General features: G+C 45.4%; 1 protein-coding gene across 7 annotated transcripts in view; it reads right to left on the bottom strand.

Moving 5' to 3' along the window:
- Positions 1-19,155, bottom strand: part of LOC147622470 (dual specificity protein kinase YAK1 homolog) — a 157,417-nt gene that overhangs the window by 28,528 nt on the left and 109,734 nt on the right. For 5 of the 7 annotated variants that reach the window (XM_086822046.1, XM_086822048.1, XM_086822052.1 and 2 more), the window contains 6 exons: positions 13,725-13,872; positions 13,494-13,611; positions 13,309-13,391; positions 12,639-12,713; positions 12,467-12,541; positions 11,512-12,371 (listed from right to left, as the gene is read on the bottom strand). In XM_086822046.1, coding sequence (XP_086678172.1) covers positions 11,512-12,371; positions 12,467-12,541; positions 12,639-12,713; positions 13,309-13,391; positions 13,494-13,611; positions 13,725-13,872 — 1,359 coding nt within the window. The remainder of the gene's footprint in view (positions 1-11,511; positions 12,372-12,466; positions 12,542-12,638; positions 12,714-13,308; positions 13,392-13,493; positions 13,612-13,724; positions 13,873-19,155) is intronic. The other 2 variants (XM_086822047.1, XM_086822053.1) reach the window with 1 other exon arrangement.

The following is a 19,155-nucleotide window of genomic DNA, read 5'->3' as shown; positions in this document are numbered from 1 at the left end:
CTCCTCATCGAAAACACTGGCCCACTGAATACTACCCCAAGATATGTATATGCATATGTATACTCCACAATCTCCTGCCCATATGTAAATGTGGGAGCTGATCGCCTAACCCACTGTGGCGTGGTGTTAAACACCATAAACTTGGTTTTGCCAAGGTTGACAAACAATCCACTATCATGTGCAAACTCATGTAAAGCATCCAGATGACGCTGCATACCCTCAGGGGAGTCAGAGATCAACACAATATCATCAGCATATAACAATAGTGGGATCCATGTAGCTGCTAGCTGGGCTCCTCTGTCCCCCAATCTCTCAATGTAGTTAGAGGCCTCATCCACATACATACCAAACAATGAAGGAGATAACGGGCAACCTTGCTTCACTCCTATAGTGGAGTGAACCAAAGTAGAGACCCCCTCTGGGGTGCGTACCTGTCCTACAACAACTGATCTATATAAAGCCATAATCCCCCATATGAGCTCTGTGGGTACCCCCATCTCTTGTAATCGCCTCATCAATCTGGCTCTGGGCACTGTATCAAATGCTTTGCGGAAGTCCACAAAGCTACAATAAATCCATCGCCCATGCGACCTGCCCTCCGCAACAAGATGTGGTCAAGAGTAGAGAAACCTCTCCTGAACCCTGCCTGTCCCTCTGCTCGAATGCCCTCTCTCTCTGCCCATCTACTCAACTACTACTCAAGAATGGATGCATACAATCGTGCTAGTGTGTGACCAATCATAATAGTGCGATAATTCCCTGGCTCCATAGGGTCCCCTGACTTGAAGATAGGCATGATGGTGGACCTACTCCAAGTCTCGGGTAAGCCTTCACACATAGCACGATTGAACATCACTACTAGAAGCTCTGCCAACATGTCTCTCGCATGAATAAAGTGCTCAGCGACCAATCCATCATGATCATATGCTCTCCCAGTCTTCATCCTATCAATGGCCTTCCTTACCATCTTTGCGGTAAAGAAAGTACATGTCTGTGGGCATGGTGCTGGCGGGTTAGGAAAAGGTGTCTGTCCAGGAACTGTATATAGAGATGCTGCATAACTACCCTAGACCTCTGTAGAAGTGATGGCCAAAGCAGGGGAGGACTCACGAAACAAATGCCGAGCCTCCCTCGAATCTTGGCTCAAGAACAGTTGGTATAATTCCTGCTCTAGCTGAGCAAGGAAGGCCCGCTTCTTCTTTCGCACAAGGCGTCGGAAGGCAATACGCGACTGTCGGTGAGTAGTGACTCCCAAAGCAACCTCCCGCTGCAGTCGGGCTCTTGTCTCTCTGCACTCCTCATCATACCAGCTGTTCTCGGGCATACTCCTAGAACGTTGTCTCTGTCCAGGCTGAGTATGTGGATATGCCTCTCTCCCTGCGTCCTGTAAAGTCTCTGTCAGTATACGGGTCAGCTCCTCCAAAGGTCTCCCTGGCTCCTCTGTGTACAGACGTCTATAAATCCCATTGTTGTAGACAGCATTAGTCTCTGAAGTAAAAGTATATCGAGTGTGAAGAGAGAGAGAAAGAGAGTAGCCATCATTAGGGCAGCCTGTAACGGTGGTAGAGGCTAGTGTGCAGCAAGAGAGCCTCCATTAATGAAGAGAGAGGGCTCCAATTTATAGATTTGGGCCTCCCATAAGCTAAAATGGCAAGAGAAGGCTACAATGACGAGTGGAGAGCCACACAATAGCTGAAGTGACAAGTGTGAGGCCACTTGTCTCACTTTGATCCACTTTCTAACAAGTGTCAGGCCACTTGTCCCACTTTGGTCCACTTTCTTGCCACATGTCCCAATCTAAGAGATGGGTCCTTCCATAAACTTTATCTCTAAAAATATCCCAACTCGTAGACATTCTGTCATAGGCACTTTGCCAACTCTTGGTATCTCCTCAATTCCAGATGTAATGACGCGAACAGAATTTCCTTCGGAGTCGGGCCAAAAATAGCAACTCTCCTAAATTTTAGGAGTGTGGTCCTTTGTATTCTAGGATAATCCCCCATTCCCAAAGCTTGTACTTTCCAAATATTTAGACATCCCGGAGTCCACAAGACCCCTTTCATACTCGGAAATGTCCAGGCTGGTGACATCCTTCCCAACTTCTGAAAAGTTGTCCGCAACTTTAAGCTTCAAGCCATATGTTCAAGATATAATCATGTCCCATCGATTGGGCGAGACGAGACAGTCTCAAAAATCCAATATAACTCAAGAATCCATGTCCCAAAGAAATGGGCGAGACTAAATAAGTCTCCATAATACCAATATCAAAATCATGTCCCAAGATAAATGGGCGAGACAAAAACAGTCCCATAAGTCCAGATATCATAATCATGTCCCAAGATAAATGGGCGAGACAAATCAGTCCCATAAGTGCAGATATCATAATCCATGTCCCACGTAAATGGGCGAGACAAAATAAGTCTCCTGCCAACAAGACATCAGTCCACATGACCCTTGGCATAGACATAAGTCCCATCATGTCCACTTTACCACTTGCACTCCGTGTTGGTACTCTGACCACACACCTTGGATGAGAGGTGGACTTAAGTAACAAGATAAAACAATCACTCACAGGCATAGATAACTTGGTGTTCCATAAGCATTTCTGCTACACATAGTTTTTAGGCATTTCGGCCACCAATAGTTTGTAGGCATTTCGGCCACCAACTCACACTACCCTCTCAAGTGCCCATGTTCCCTTCCATGCGCGCTCTATTGTTCCACCCACACATGGTAGAAACAATCTTCAAGAGAGTACGTAGGACAAGAGAACACTACACAAGGTATGTTGTGCTTGTCACTAGCCTTTGAAGTGCCCATGTTCCCTTCCATCTGCTCTCTATTGTTCCACCCTCACATGGTAGAAACAATCTTCAAGAGAGCACGTAGGACAAGAGAACACTACACAAGGTATGTGAATCATGAGTTTCATAAGTCCAATGCATCCCCAATAAAGGGAGCCAAAAAGAGTAATCCATCCCAGTAAAAGAGAGCCATAAACATAATCCATAAACCTGAGGATGGATCCAATTTCCTAGAAAAGAAGTCCAAGAATCCATAGACCTATATACCATAATCCTTGTATACCATAACTCTTACCACATACTCTGTGCTAACCACACACCTTGGAGTAGAGGTGGACTTTATCCATAAAAGCATCATATCCATGAGATATCCAAAGATTTCTTCTCTATAAACTCGGACAGATTCGTCCATAGAAATTGCTTGTGAAGCCTAATCTCTATATAAATCTCGTCCAAGAAAGAAATCTCCATAGATATAATCCATCCCAATAAAGGAAGCCATAAACAATGTTTCCCTGAAACCATCTCAAGGCAAACAATAACACCTTTCTCCTTGCACGGCTATACAAGGGTTAGTGAACATCAAAAAAACTTCATAGTAAATAGCAAAAGCATCAACTTTGCAAACTCAAAGTATACTTACCTTTTCTTTGCCAGGTTGGTCATGAAGCCAAAAGAAATATCTCCTCACCATATCCTTAAGATATCCCGAGATATATCTCCATATAGCTTGCCTGTAAGCTTGATAATATAATCCACAATATCCATATGGAAAGAGTGCTAAACGTGTGCACATAAAGCCATATCCTTAAGATATCCTGAGATATATCTCCATATAGCTTGCCTGTAAGCTTGATAATATAATCCACAATATCCATATGGAAAGAGTGCTAAACGTGTGCACATAAAGTGGAAAGAGTGCTAAACTTGTGCACATAAAGCCAACTCCATACTTCCAAGATAAATTTTGTGAATTCCTAAATCCTTAGACCAAGCTGTCTATTGCTCATGCTCTTGCTTCATAAGCTATGAAGCGGCTGGCCATGCTTAACAGCAATGATGGTAAGTGTGGTCCCCACTTGAGATCTTTTCTCTTCCTTATTGATAGAAGGAAGCCTCCGCTTCCAAGAAAGCCTATGCTCTGATACCAATGTAACTCGCGGCGCCGCCCGGGGGACTAGGCCCTAGGGCCTTTGACACACTTGTTGATACCATCAATGCATATTAAAACATTTGAACATGGCCACAGCCTTAACACATATCCATCATCACTTTGCATAAAACATAAAAGATGGTCAAAACATCCACAAATGCTGAAAATGGAGCTTGCACGTGTGACACCGCATAGAGGCCGGAATGGGCCGACCCCCTCCCCTTGGAGTATTTTATTACCCAAGGAGAATAATATCATGTACAAGCTTTGAGGGCCTTACTCTCCCCACGGGAGATGCCGGATTATCCATATACAAATGCCATAACACAACCCAACACGAGGCAACCAAGCCGGAACATAGGCTGTAGAAATGCCGAGCCAACAACATAATCCATATACCTCCGTGTGGGTGCTGATTCTTCCCCAAAAACAACGGGTCTTCATGCAATAGAGCTGGTGCAGCAAGTACAACTCTGCATTCAGCCGGTACAGTAGGTATAGTGGCTGGTACAGCAAGTACGGTGGCTGGTACAGTCGGTACGGTGGCTGGTATAGCAAGTACAAAAGCCAGTACAGCCGGTACAAGGGCTGGTATAGCCAGAACAATGGCTGGCACAGCCGGTACGGTGGCTGGTACAGCACGTACAGCAAGTACAAATGCTGGTACAACAAGTACAATGGCTAGAAATCATAATAAATGATTGAATACCCTTGCCTTCAGTATTTCTTTGCGATGGAAGCCTCCAAAACAGTCCCCAACAGCCGGTATTCTTCATGGGCAGCCTTCAAGAGAGAGAGAAAGAGAGTAGCCATCATTAGGGCAGCTTGTAACGGTGGTAGAGGCTAGTGTGCAGCAAGAGAGTCTCCATTAATGAAGAGAGAGGGCTCCAATTTATAGATTTGGGCCTCCCATGACCTAAAATGGCAAGAGAAGGCTACAATGAAGTGGAGAGCCACACAATAGCTGAAGTGACAAGTGTGAGACCACTTGTCTCACTTTGATCCACTTTCTAACAAGTGTCAGGCCACTTGTCTCACTTTGGTCCACTTTCTTGCCACATATACCAAATCTAAGAGATGGGTCCTTCCTTAAACTTTATCTCTAAAAATATCCCAACTAGTAGCCATAGGCACTTTGCCAACTCTTGGTATCTCCTCAATTCCAAGATGTAATGACGCGAACAGAATTTCCATCGGAGTCGGGCCAAAAATAGCAACTCTCCTAAATTTTAGGAGTGTGGTCCTTTGTATTCTAGGATAATCCCCCATTCCCAAAGCTTGTGCTTTCCAAATATTTAGACATCCTGGAGTCCACAAGACCCCTTTCATACTGGGAAATGTCTAGGCTGGTGACAAAGGCCACTTTCTTCAATCACAATGCATAAAATTCCTAAAGAGCCTTTCCCGTAACGGACACTTTCTGGCAATGCGTCTTCATCCCTTTGAGAAGATCTCTGAGAGGTGTTGTAAAGTCAAAAAACTTGTCCATATGTGTATTGTAGGTGTGGCAAAGATCCACAAATGACTTCATCTCCTGTGAACAGTCTTGGGAATTTCCCAATCTAGTATAGCTTGCACCTTTTCAGGGAGGCACTGATAACATGTCCCAGGAAATGAACATCTAATAGTCCGAATGCACTCTTCTTCTCATTGATTTAGAGCTCCTTGTCTTGCAAAAGTTGCAAGATTTTCTCCACATTCTGCTCATACTACTCTCAAGCAGAGGTAGAAAAAAATAACTGTCATTAAAAAAGATGAATATGCACTTGCCAATGAGTTCCATGAACACTTGACACATCAGCTTATTGAATGTCGCTGGTGCATTGGTGAGTCCGAAAGGTATGAATGTATAACCACAAACTCATAATGGCCATGGCCACGCTCGATCCTCAAAGCTGTCTTTGGGATGTCGGCCTCAAAGATCCTCACTTGATGGTAGCCACTCTTGAGATCTATCTAGTAAAAATACTTAGCACCATTGAGACACTCGAGAATGTACTAGATCCTGGGCATTGGGAACTTATTCTTGATAGTGAGCTTATTAAGTGAAATATAGTCCACACATAAACGTGTGATTCTCGACAAATAATATGGACGTAGAAAATGGCGACGATGATGACCGAATAAATCCATCCCGGAGTAACTCGGAGGTCTGTTGTTCGAGCTCGCCCTCGAATGCCTTGGATAGGTGATAGGGAAACTTACTGGGAGGTTCTGTTCCTAGGACCAGCTCAATCCGATGATCCTCAAGACGAATGGGTGGGAAGTTCGGCGGGAGGTCATGCCTCAATGTGATGTCTTGGGTCTCTTGCTCTAAAGGGTTTGTTGTCTGAATAGCGGACTGTTGACTATGGACATAGATCAACAGACACTCAACTCCTTTTCTGATTGCTCGTTGGGCTTAGAGATAAGAAATCAATGGAATTCCAAGAATGCTCCTATCCCCATGAATTATGAAAGGCTCAGGTAGACCGTCAACAATAGTGAAGGTCTCCTGACAACTATTAATGCACAGCACATAGGCGGTTGGGAATGTGAAAGAAGAGATGCAGCAATCCGCAGCTCGCGTTCTGCCCCGCTACATGCACCTGAGCTACTCTAGCCAACGTGAGCCTTCTGCATGTCGTCATCTTCAACTTAAATAGTTTGCTTTCAGTGTTGTACCAAGTGCAATTGAAAACTCTCTTGCTTTCACCCACCATCACAAGGTTTCACTTATAACGTTATCATTGAATGTCAAAGGAAGTTACTTTCAAATTGAGAAGAGAGAGAATTGTGCTAGCATTGATGGTTGTTTAGCGTTGTTCCATTTGTGATTTACAGTGAAGCTTGCCTAGCTATAGAAGCATTTCAGTTTAAAGGCCAAGCCTCACAACGTTGTGAGATGGGTTTTTTTTGTCTTATGTAAACATAATGAATAGGAAGTTGCAATGTACAAATGATAGTTTAGAATGATCTTTTGTCGGCCCCAAGTGCCGATGCGTGGAAGAAACCTTAGTTGCCGTGGCGGCGGAGCCCTCTGCGCTAGCACTACCCGAATGGGCGTGCCCAAATGGGCGCGCAGAGCCGGTGGGGCAGCAGTGGAGACCTCCACACTAGTGCCGCCCAGTTGAGCGGGCAGAGTCGGCTACGCTCAGCTTTGGGGTGGCTGAGCGAGGTGGTGGCTGGCTCTAGGGCAGCAGAGCTGATAGAGGAAAAAACACAAAGGATAATGAAAGTGATGGCGACCTTCACATGCAAAAAACACACAGCATAATAACGCAAGGCACTACGGAAGTTAAAACCTCCTCTGATACCATACTGGCATCCAAGAGATCACACATATGCAACTGAGGGTGAAATATCATCATCATGATGAGTATGTGGAGAGGGATGAAGCTTGAAGGAGAAAGAAAGAAAGAAAGAAAGATATATTAACGTCTACGAGAGGCCAAAGTCAGCCTATGAGACAAAAAATAATACAACTGTGTTCTTCCGGTCATCGGAAGAAAAGCAAAAGAAAGAAAAGAAAAAGTGTGCATGTGTCTGAATACAACTGTGAATCATCATGGATCGGTGGAGCCCATATACAAACAATATAAAGGGGGATGGGGATGTGGATGGAGTGCTAAGGCAAGATGCATCTCGATATGCTGAAGGGGTAGTACAAGCATGCTATGCAGATCTATGTCTAACTCCATCCAATGCCATAAGAGGGATATAAGATATCATACATCGCCGATGCTGAGGCTGTGAGCGGCGTGAACATGTACCCTGAGTCTGAATGAAAGCGAGCTAGCCTCTCCTGTGTCTCCATCTGGTGTCTCATCCGGATAGCGGCTCTCTCTCGGTGACGGAGTCGGGGTGCTCTGTGTCCAGTCTGTCTAGGTCTCCTCCTAGCTCTCAATTCCTCTGCTCTCTGTGCGGTTACCCCACGTGGTACCTCAGCTGGCACTGGCATAGCTCTCTGGAAGAAATCTGTGAGCTGGGACTGTCTCCCATCCCTAGTGGAAGCGGGTGTCTGGAGGAGTCTCTCTCGAGAACTATGAAGCTCTAGTAGTAGTCTGCCAAGCTGTCTCGCTGGTCCGAGGCCTCCATCAACTGATGTAGTGAAGAGTGCTCCTCAAACAATCCTGCATAACTATCTCTGACCCCCTGGTGGGCTCTACATCTACATACAAAGGGATCCTCAGTCTCCACCTCCTCGCGGCACAATCTGCATATCCGCTCGGCTCTGGGAACCCGTGCTGCTCTCCTAGCCTCTATCTCGTAGCTGATGTGATGAGACTCGTAGCTGTCCAATAGCAACGCGAGAGCTGTGTGGCATGTATACATCCGTATACTGCGGTCGCTGTATAAACCCATCCCCTGAGATGCTCATAAAGTGGTCTTTGTAATACAGCATCTTCGGTGATAATGGGCTCTCTGGTGCTGTCCATGTCTCCTGTATGTAGCGCTGCCATGTCCTGTCTCATCACTCAATTCCTCTCATTGAGAGAGAGGTAACCCCGTGGAGCAGACTGATCGTACTGAAAAGGTGGCAACCTCTCAATGTCTATCCCATGATGTGAGAACCACTGTAGCATCTGTGCATACCAAGATCCAGTGTGTCCAGCCTCGGCCAGCTGTCTGGATGCCTCAAAAGCTCGGCGGGATAATCTCTCCGTGGGCATCTCCCTCATCCTGTATATAAAGGAGATCGTCTGGAACAACGCCTCCACTGCCTTAGGTGGTGCAGCAAACTCAGCTCGAGCAATGTCGTGCGGGACGGATGGTTTGCTGCGTACCATCCTCGAGAGCATCAAGATCTGTGGTCTCCAGCTGTACCCATGTGGAGGCTACAAGCCCTGGTGCCCAAACCGCTGCTGCATACATCAAGGCTGGTGTCACTAATGTATCAAAGAGCCACCCCTTCGTGCAGGGTTCCTGAAAATGTGCCTAATGACACTCACGCTCAAGGCTAGCAAGAGCTGCATACCCCCGGGTCACTCTGTCTCGGACTGCCTGAGCCATGGAGAAGCGCCCAGCTGAGCTAGTAAATGTGATGCCAAGTGCTCACCACCTCGACCCGCCCTCTTTCTAATGTGAGAGTAGTGTGGCTCCTAACTGCGGGTGAGGTGTGGAAGATCATAACCTGGGTTTTCCCAAGGTTCACTGTGAGACCCTGCTGTGCGCAGAAGTCATCAAGAGCCACAAGGTGTCTTTGAAGCCCAGCCTGCGTGTCGGATACCAAGACGATGTCATCAGCATAAAGCATAACATGGACAGTAATACCTGATAGCTCAACCCCAGAGCCTCCTCCCTGTGTGATGTAATCGACCACCTCATCAATATAAAGCCCAAAGAGCGTGGGGGAGAGCGGGCACCCCTGCTTCACACCAATGGTGCTAGCAACTGTGTCGGACAAGCCTCCTGGGCATTGGACTCTCCAAAAGACCTGCTCATATAGCCTGTATATGCCCCACATCATGTCTGAGGGTATGCCTAGTGTCTGTAGTCGCCGAAAGAGGCGCTCTCTAGGCACAGTATCAAATGCCTTGCGGAAATCCACAAAGCAACAATAGAGCCGTTGCCTCCGTGCCTTGGCCTGATCAATCAGGCACCTCAATGTAAAAATGTGGTCGATGGTCGAGAAGGCTCGTCGGAAGCGTGCCTGGCTTGCTGCTCTCAATCCCCCATCCTCTACATGAGTGCTCAGCTCTGCCTCCAAAACTGCCCCGCATAATTTGGCCAATATATGGCCAATCATGATGGTCCTATAGTTCCCGAGGTCTAGTACATCTCCCGCTTTATGGATCGACACAATAGTGTGCATCGTCCACTCAGCCAGAAACCCCTCTGACAGAGCTCTGTTGAAGAGATGAGCAAGAAATGGTGCCAATGTATCAATGGCATAGATGAGATGCTCTCCTTGTAATCCTGTATGATCTATCGCCCGTCCATGTTGGAGTCGGCATATGGCCCTCCTAACCATAGGTGGGGTGAAGAAGGTGGAGACTGTGGAGCATGGCTCTGTGGGTTGTGGTATAGGGGGCTGTGCAGGCACATCATAGAGTCTCTCTGCATATGTCTGCCAGGTTTGAGGATCGGTAATAGGTGTGGGAGGACGGGGCTCTCTGAGTCTCCTCCAAGCAGCATCTCTGCTCATGAGCATGTGATATGTGTCCCAGTACTGAGCCTCCTCATAAGCTCGCCGCTTACGGCGGGTGAGAGTATGCATCCTCCTGCCTGCTTGTCTCTGGGTGATCTCCCCGCGAGCCCTCTGCACTCGGAGACTGTGGTAAAGTTTCTGCACTTATCATCATACCATCGGTTCTGGGGCATGCTCCCAGATGTAGGTGGCTGTCCTGTCTGTACGTGGTATGGGAAACTCCTCGCGGCTGCGGAGTGCAGTACATGTGAGAGCTGGGAGGTGAGCATAGCCATGGGTGCCGATGGGTCTAAGGCAAATAGCTGATCATGAACATGATAGTCATACACATCTGCTAGGTCCTGAGTGAAGTCGAAAATAGTGCGTGGTGGCTGTATGATGGGTGGGTGGGTCTCCAGTAAGCTCCTAAAAGTGAGGGATAGATATGTATGATCCGCCCCAATGGGGCATGGTGGTACGGTAAAGTGAGACACCATATCTGCTGCCTCCCGGGATCCCATCATGTAGTCCACTGTACTGTTGCCACCCCCCACTGGAAAGCAAGTCAACCCACCTGAATCTGGCCACTGAGTCATCCCGTTATAAATAACGAGATGGTGTCACGCCCCAAGCTCCAGCAAATGTTGCCCATATCCAGTGCTCTCAGCTCCTCCGTCAGCGGAGATCCGAGTGCTCCTTGTATAATCTGTAGCTAGCGGCTCTAGTCTCAAGGGATCCTCAAAGTCATAGATCTTGCACTGTTTGCTCTGAGTCCATGCATTGAAGTCCCCCATCAAGAAGACTTCTCCCAGTGTCGAATAGTGTAAGATCTCCTCAGATAAGACAGAGTATGGAGCTTCAAGCCATGGTAGTGATGCACAAGGATAGATAGAGAGAGAGAGAGAGAGAGAGAGAGAGAGAGAGAGAGAGACAAAGAGAGAGATGTGTTAACAACCAAGAGAGGGCAAGATCGCACAACTCAAGTTATATTCATTGTTATAATGAATCCACCCAACAACATGCTTTTATAGGCACCAAGGCCTTATCTTTTGACCCTTAATAAGAGGGTGTTCACACCTAGTGTGTTCACACCACTAAGGACACTTCACCAAACTCTAGACTAACTCCGAAATACCCAACACTACACATTATATTTTTTTCTCATTTCTACTCTAGTTCCAATTGTAGTTGTCGGGGGTGTATTTTTGTTTTCTACAACACACACACACACGCACACTTTTTTTTTATAATAGTGAAACCACTGTCTCATTACACTGTCTCATTAGGAAAAAAGAAATACATATTCATAGCTGTCCCAAATGAGGACAGCTACCACACACACACCACACACCCCTTACACACACACACACACACACACACACACCTTGCATGCCAAGCGCACACACCCATATAACCAAGGTAAAAAAGGGGGGGCAAGTTTATACCTGTAATTGGGATCCCAATCACCAGGGTTAGGTGGTGGAGATGTATCTTCTTCTCCACCTCTCTTTGACATAAATTCACCTAATGAACCAACTGGGTAATTTGTCACATGAGAAGTTTGGCCTTGACCAGAGTTTGTTCCTGCTACTATGCCATTTCTTTGTCTGAACTGTGATGCATGATGAGATGGACTGCGAGGGGAGCCCAAGTGACTGTTCTGTAAGACGCTCTCAATTTGAGAACTAGAACTACATTCAACATTCCCAGTGGAAGTATAATCATGGGCACCATATGAAGAAGTAAGGGAGCTTTCATGAGCGAAACTACGACTTTCGCTATTTGGATTCACAGCAGATCCAGGTGAGCCCCATCCCCTGCGCCTGTTATATTGCCTAAAAGCAGCTGCTTTGCCCAAAGTGGCTGCACTGCCACCACCACCACTTCGTGCTGGTGAAGTGGGACCAAACCTGCTTGACGACCCCGCTGATGGAGATCCAGGAGAAAGTTGGAAATGAGAGTTTGGTGAGGTAAGATTTGAAGGACTCGCCCCCAAGGACATCGGTAAGAATGATCCAGCCGACGGGCTCATCCCTAGATGTGCATAGCCAAAAGCATTAGGAGGCATAGGCATTTGACCCTTTCTGCGCCACATGTCAGGACTAATCACAAAACCTGCATTTGGGGTTGTTTGATGGTTCATGTATGACTCTAAGGCATCACCATTGCTCCCGAAGCTACTCCCAGGTCCAGCACCCCCATCACCAAAGCTCCCATAACTCCCAACACCATAACTGCTCCCATAGGAGAGAGGAAGTCCAGAATATTGTGGATTACCGAATTGAAAAGCATTGTTTGAACTAACCTGCTTAGTGAAATAATTTGAGCTGAGAAATCTCCTTCCAAAAGATACATGCTTCAACTCGTAAGCAAAACCCAGAAGGCTAATGATACACATACCTGGGGTGAGAGACCTGCACCAAACCAGTGACCAGTAACTGGATTATGGTCCACAGTCATGCCTTGAAGAATGGGCTGTGAAATGCGATAAATACGACTCAGTGCTTGAGAATACCCATTTTGAATCAACAAAGAGTTTATGATGATAATCTGGGATGATTGCTAAACCTACAAGCCGTGGTGCTTCTGGTGGTGGTTGAAATGAGCCTGTGAATGGTTCCTCCGTCAGGAAAGGATGTCGTTCAGCCTGTAAAATCCAAAATTGAAATCAAAAGAATGCTTCAAACTAAGTCAATAACTAGTCTCCAGTGAGCTCACTGTGCTTCTTGAGGTCTGAAAAGCGTTTTCCTTGATAAGAAGAGACAAGAAGAACCTGGATCACAATGGGCAGCTTACAAGAAGAACAAAAACTAGTGCATGCTACCTCCAGGGACTTCAGATCACCTGTGTGCCAAGGGTAATAAAAATAGATCTATTTTACATGTTTTGAGGTGTGTCTTATCTCTGTGTGTGTGTGTGTATATATATATATGAGGGAGAGAGAGCAAATAAATAGTCCACCTCCTGTGAATGTAAAGACAAAGAAGACCTAATTCAAAAACCATCATATGTGCACTTAAGTGATATCATACATCTTTTTTAGTGTCACCCCTGAGATGGTGCCAAAAGAAGCATTTATTTCTACCCATCAGATTTGGAAGCTTTCATTTTTGGAATCCCCAAATAAGATCCATGGAGAACCAAGTTAGGAACATAGTGAGGGTGGTACTTGAAACCGAGTCCAGAACATCCAGCGATCCCAAAAAGAAACCCCAAAATAGCCAAAATGGTAATAGCAGTACCTGATTCGGTGTCCATCGCTTCAAAGGATCCACGTTAACCAACCCTTTGAGAAAATCCACAAAAACCAACCGTTTACTGCTCTCTGCAACATCCCCAAAAAAAAAGGATTATGCATTGCATTTTTTACTTTATTTTTTTTGTTTTAATCAGCTGAATACCTTGTGAAATGAACAGATATGCAAACCTGTTTCGACTTCTTCTCGGCTCATGCCCTTCTTCATATGATAGCTTAGGATTAGCTTCTCTAAATCCCAGTCCTCAGGGAAATAATGCTTCCCTATACTTGGCCTTTCCTTCTCCTTCTGCAACAAAAAAATTGAAAAGATCTAGTATAGTAGTAAGCCTGAAATATGACCCAAGGACATGGAGAGTAACAGCCTCACAACTGCACACTCAGTTTCACGTGAGCACTCACTGACTCTATGTCATCTGGTGTAAGAAAGTGATAAGCAGAACGTTGTCCTCCCCCCATAAGATTGCTGTTTTGTATTGGTGCTCCCGCAATCTTGAAATATTTGCTGGTGTTTTTTGCATGTCGTAGAATATGGTCAGGTGGCTTCCCTCTGCATGAAATCCATATAAAACAACTTCAGGACTGGTGGTATAACACTAAAAGCCCCCGACACACAACAACCTCAGTGTTTGTCAGGTTTGTAAAATAAATAAGGTGGACTCTCTCTCTCTCTCTCTCCTTGCATGTCGTAGACTATGATCGGGTGGCTTCCCTTCACATGAAATAGTGGCTGCCACCGACGCCCCCAACATAGTGGCTGCCGCCCACACTTACGTCACCTCAGGAGGATCAGAGCCATCATTTTCCACCACCGCAAGACTTTCTACCACCGGCTCAGCCTTATTACATTGGGTACCATGTTGCAGCACCCTATGCGAGATATTCTCGGCTGATGCGAGAGCTTGAGGCTCTTTGCTTTTTTTTCAACGGATATTTTTTTTAAATTTTACTTTCAGTACCATGATGATTTAATTCCATGAAGAACAGAGCTGACAGAATGAGTGCTGACGAAGTAAGAAGAATCAAGAGAGCTGTCAGAATCATAGAGCTGACTGAAGTAGGAAGAAGAAAGCTGATCAAATTAATGATGTTTGAACCAAAGCTGACTGAACCAGAACTGTTTGACTCACAATTGACTAAAGGAGGTAGCAAGGAATATTGAGATAAAGAAAGGGGCAAGCCAAGACTTTAGGTTGGAGATTGTATATGGTGGACTGAATCAAAACTTATTAAAGCTAGAAGTGTTAAGATCTAAAACATCATAAGAAGGATCAGTCTGAATCAAGGAAAGGGTCTGAAAGGGTTTAGGAATAGTCTGAATTAGGAAGAGACGTTAATATATCATTATGGCCATTATGGCCTCTTAGAGACATAGAGAGGGTCTCCTGAGAGGGAGGGGATCAGAGAGGGAGAGACACCTATAGAGGTAGATTACAGACATTGTATCATTTTCTAGGTGCCTGTAGTATCATCTTTATTTTTCATTTTCTGGGTTTTTTTAATCCAGACATTGTATCAGATCCACCATGATGTAACTTTTGGTCTCATAGGTCATCATGGCCTTTTGAAGACGTTAATATAACATTTCATTTCTCTCTCTCTCTCTCTCTCTCTCTCTCTCTCTCTCTCTCTCTCTCTCTCTCTCTCTATAGAGACCATCTTCTCCGCACCACTGAGGATAGCTTTATACTTAGACCGAGCTACATGGATACCCATCTGTCTCATGGATTGAGGTGCGCCATTGGGCCGATCCACACCTGTTCACATTAGTTAGAGATAGAGACAGGCAGATTTAGAGGCATACCTCCAGGGGACAGGATATGCCAGATTTGTTGGATAGAGCCAGAGACGGAGGAGCACTACATCTGTCGCTGCACAGCATATTATGAGATTCGAGGGCGCTACCATTGCCTTTTCAGAGAGGGATTTGGACCACTGTCTAGAGTAATGGACTATTGTGATCAGCGATGCTTGGGTTTTTATCTCCTGGAGATCCGCAGGCTCAGAGAGTCCATTATGAGGAGCAGACGCCCGACTGGCAGGGAGTCCACACAGAGACAAATTACTGACTTCTTTAGAGGGACTACCCGGGAGGACACACAGCCGACAGCCCAATAGTGGGCACCCCGTGGGACTCTAGTTGAGAGAGCTATCCAGTTGGGCAGATCCAGACGCTCGAGGGTTCGTGGAACCTTACATCAGAGACGGTGCCTACATCGGAGGATTCAGAGCATCATTGCGAGGCATCGGGCTCGTCTGACCAGGCATCTCACTATGGCAGATATCCAGGCCATCCGGCAGAGACCCATGCTAGAGCTCCGAGGATGATTACCACTCCAGCCATATACTATTGTACTCACTGTCACTTTTGTACTCCCCCATATTCATGTATTCATGTATCCATGTACTCATGTACCCCATTTTGACTAGTAGCATTAGCTTCCCACTCTCCCTAGTTGCTGCTTCCGGATGCTCCCTACTGATGTATTGTAGGGCTAGATACTTACCTTCAGTCCTTTCTTTTCTTTTCCAGATAGTGTATCAGATGTCATATGGTTGTAACTTTGGTCTCATAGGTCACTTTGGCCTTTTGAAGACGTTAATATAACATTTCATTTCATTTCATTTCTCTCTCTCTCTCTCTCTCTCTCTCTCTCTCTCTCTCTGCATGTCGTAGACTATGATCGGGTGGCTTCCCTTCACATGAAATCCAAATAAAAAAACTTTCGGGCTGGTGGTATAATACTCAAGCCCCTGACATGCAATAACCTCATAGTGTCCATCAAGCTTGTGAGAAAGAAAGTTATATTAAACATCTTCAAAAGATCCGATGGGTCTATGAGACCAAAAGTGATACAATAGTAGTTACTCTGGGCTAGATTTATCTGAGCTTCCTCCTCCCCATTTGCCACTCCCATACTATTTGTCCAAAAGAAGGATAAGACCGCACGCTTATGTGTGGATTACAAGGCGCTAAATAAGCTAACACTAAGAATAGATTCTCCATGCCCAGAACAGAGTACATCCTAGAGCGACTCAATGGTGCTATATTCTCTAAGATAGATCTTAAGAGTGGCTACCATCAAGTTCGGATTTTTGAGGCCGATATTCCAAAAACCGCCTTCAGGATCGAGCGCAACCACTACGAGTTTGTGGTGATGTATTTTGGACTCACTAATGCACCAACGACGTTCAACAAGATGATGCCTCGGGTTTTCCAAGATCACATTGGTAAATGCATCTTCATCTTTTTAGATGATATTCTTATCTTCTCAAGGACTGCAAAGCAGCGTGAACAAGATGTGGAAAAAGTTTTACAACACTCGTAGGACAATGAGTTGTTTTTCAATGCCAAGAAGAGTGAGTTTGAAGTACTGGAAATACATTACCTGGGATACATCATTAGCTCATCAGGTAATGGCCTCGACCCTGAAAAGGTACAGGCCATACTCGGGATATTTCCAAGACAGCCCAGGAAATCCGCTCATTTCTGGGTCTTTGTCAGGCCTACAGGACGCATATGGATAGGTTTTCTAATCTTAGAGCACCTCTCACCCTGCTCAAGGGCGTGAAGACTTGTCGCAAAAAAGTATCGTTACACGCAAAGCTTTAGAGACATTCCAGGCATTGAAGAAAGTTTCCTCTAAGTCATCAGTCTTTAAGTTGGCATCATGAGATGATCCTTTCCAGGTGATTACCCATGCCAGTAACCTAGCCATTGGAGCTGTTCTACAACAAGATGGTAGACCGGCGGCTTATTACAGCCGCAAGTTGAATACCGCCAATAAGAATTATTCGGTCTATGACAAAGAGCTTTTGGGGGTGATGCCATTGCTTAAACATTGGAAACATTTTCTTTATGGGAGAGATTTCACGGTTAAGACAGATCACCAAACATTTAAATGGTTGCAAACCATGCCCAATGCCCAATGGAGTGACAGGCAATCCAAATGGAGTCAATTGTTCCGAAAGCTTGGGGAAATGATTGTATATGTCCCTGGTAAGAATAACCCCGTTGTCAATGCTCTCAGTCATAAAGGCATGATTCCAACATTGCAAGAGTCCACTATGCTGGAAATTCAAGGAAAAGACCTGGAAAGCATAATGGCATAGTATCCAGATTCGGAAGAATTCGGGACTCAGTATCAGTTGGCCCTCAGTTCAGAGCCAGGCCACTACAGTATACAGGATGGCTAGTTGTTTTTTAAGAACCACCTATGTGTACTCAAAGAAAAGCGCCAAGTACTTCTTCATGATGCCCATGATTCTCTTGTTGAAGGTCATAGAGGCATCTACAGTACCCTGGAGAAGTTAGAGAGGCCATTTTATCGACCCAAAATGCGACGGATGTCTACCAACACGTCCAAGCATGCCAAATATGTCAAAAAGTGAAAGTTCCACATGCAAGGTTACTTTAGCCTTTGCCTATCACAAAGAGACCTTTTCACGACATCAGTATGGACTTCATAGGCCCTCTTCCTGCATCATCTGGATCTAGAAACACACAGTGCATGACTATTGTGGACAGATTCAGTAAGTTATGCATGCTCATTCCATGCAAGCAGACAACCACAACCAAGGACATAGCTCGCTTGTTCATTATCCCATTGGTGGTTTGCCACAGACAATCACATCAAACAAAGATCTGAAATTCACATTCCATTTTTGGAGATCTTTGTTTGACAACTTTGGGACTAAGTTACATCTGTCTAGTGCATTTAATCCATAGACACATGGCCAAACAAGAATCTATAATCAATTGGCCTTTAACGTTCTCAAATCATACTGCCATGACCAGCAGTCAAAATGGGAACAATATCTTCCATTGGTACAGGCAATCCTAAATGATACTCACTCATCGAGTATTAGCCTGACGTCGTATGAGGCAGCATTTGGTCGCCGATTCTCATCTCTTTTGCGAGAGAGGTATCACCATCCCTAAAGGCCACCAAGACTACCGAAACATTTTCACAAATGATTGAGTCAGTTAAGGAGCACCTTGCCAAAGCTCAGGAAATTTATACCGAGCAAGCCAACAAATCTAGGCGAGATGTAAATTTTAAGGAAGGGGATTGGGTTTATCTCCGGATCATGAGGCAACGGCTGAAGCAAGTGAGCAAGCATTGTCCCAAGCTTTCATTCCATAGGTTCGACCCTTTTCTAGTCATTGAGAAGTTAAATGATGTCACTTTGAAGTTAAAGTTGCAAGAAAGTTGGACTATGCACGATGTCTTTCATGTTTCTTGGTTGAAACAATATGTAGGTCCAGCATTGCAGGATGTATCAAAAGAACAACAACCATAAATATTCTTGTCCAGAGATGGAAGCATGGTTTCAGTCGAAGAATAAGACAATTTTATATAAAGTTCAAGGAGGACCAAGGAACCTGAAACTCGCGGCGGTGCACGGGGGACTAGGGCCTTTGACACACTTGTTGATACCATAAATGCATATTAAAACATTTAAACATATATCCATCATCACTTTGCATAAAACATAAAGCTGGACAAAACATCCACAAATGCTGAAAATGGATCTTGCACATGTGACACCACATAGAGGCCGGAATGGGCCGACCCCCCCCCCCCCCCCCCGCCCCCGCCCCCCCCCCTTGGAGTATTTTATTACCCAAGGAGAATAATATCATGTACAAGCTTTGAGGGCCTTACTCTCCCCACGAGAGATGCCAGATTATCCATATACAAATGCCATAACACAGCCCAACACAAGGCAACTGAGCCGAAACATAGGCTGTAGAAATGCCGAGCCAACAACATAATCCATATACCTCTGTGTGGGTATTGATTCTTCCCCAAAAACCACGGGTCTTCAT

Source organism: Cibotium barometz, chromosome 28, assembly GCF_041138505.1.
Source record: "Cibotium barometz isolate CiBa-2024 chromosome 28, ASM4113850v1, whole genome shotgun sequence".
Taxonomy (NCBI): Eukaryota; Viridiplantae; Streptophyta; class Polypodiopsida; order Cyatheales; family Cibotiaceae; genus Cibotium; species Cibotium barometz.
Note: the sequence above shows the minus strand (reverse complement) of the source record. Positions and strands in the feature narration are given on the sequence as shown.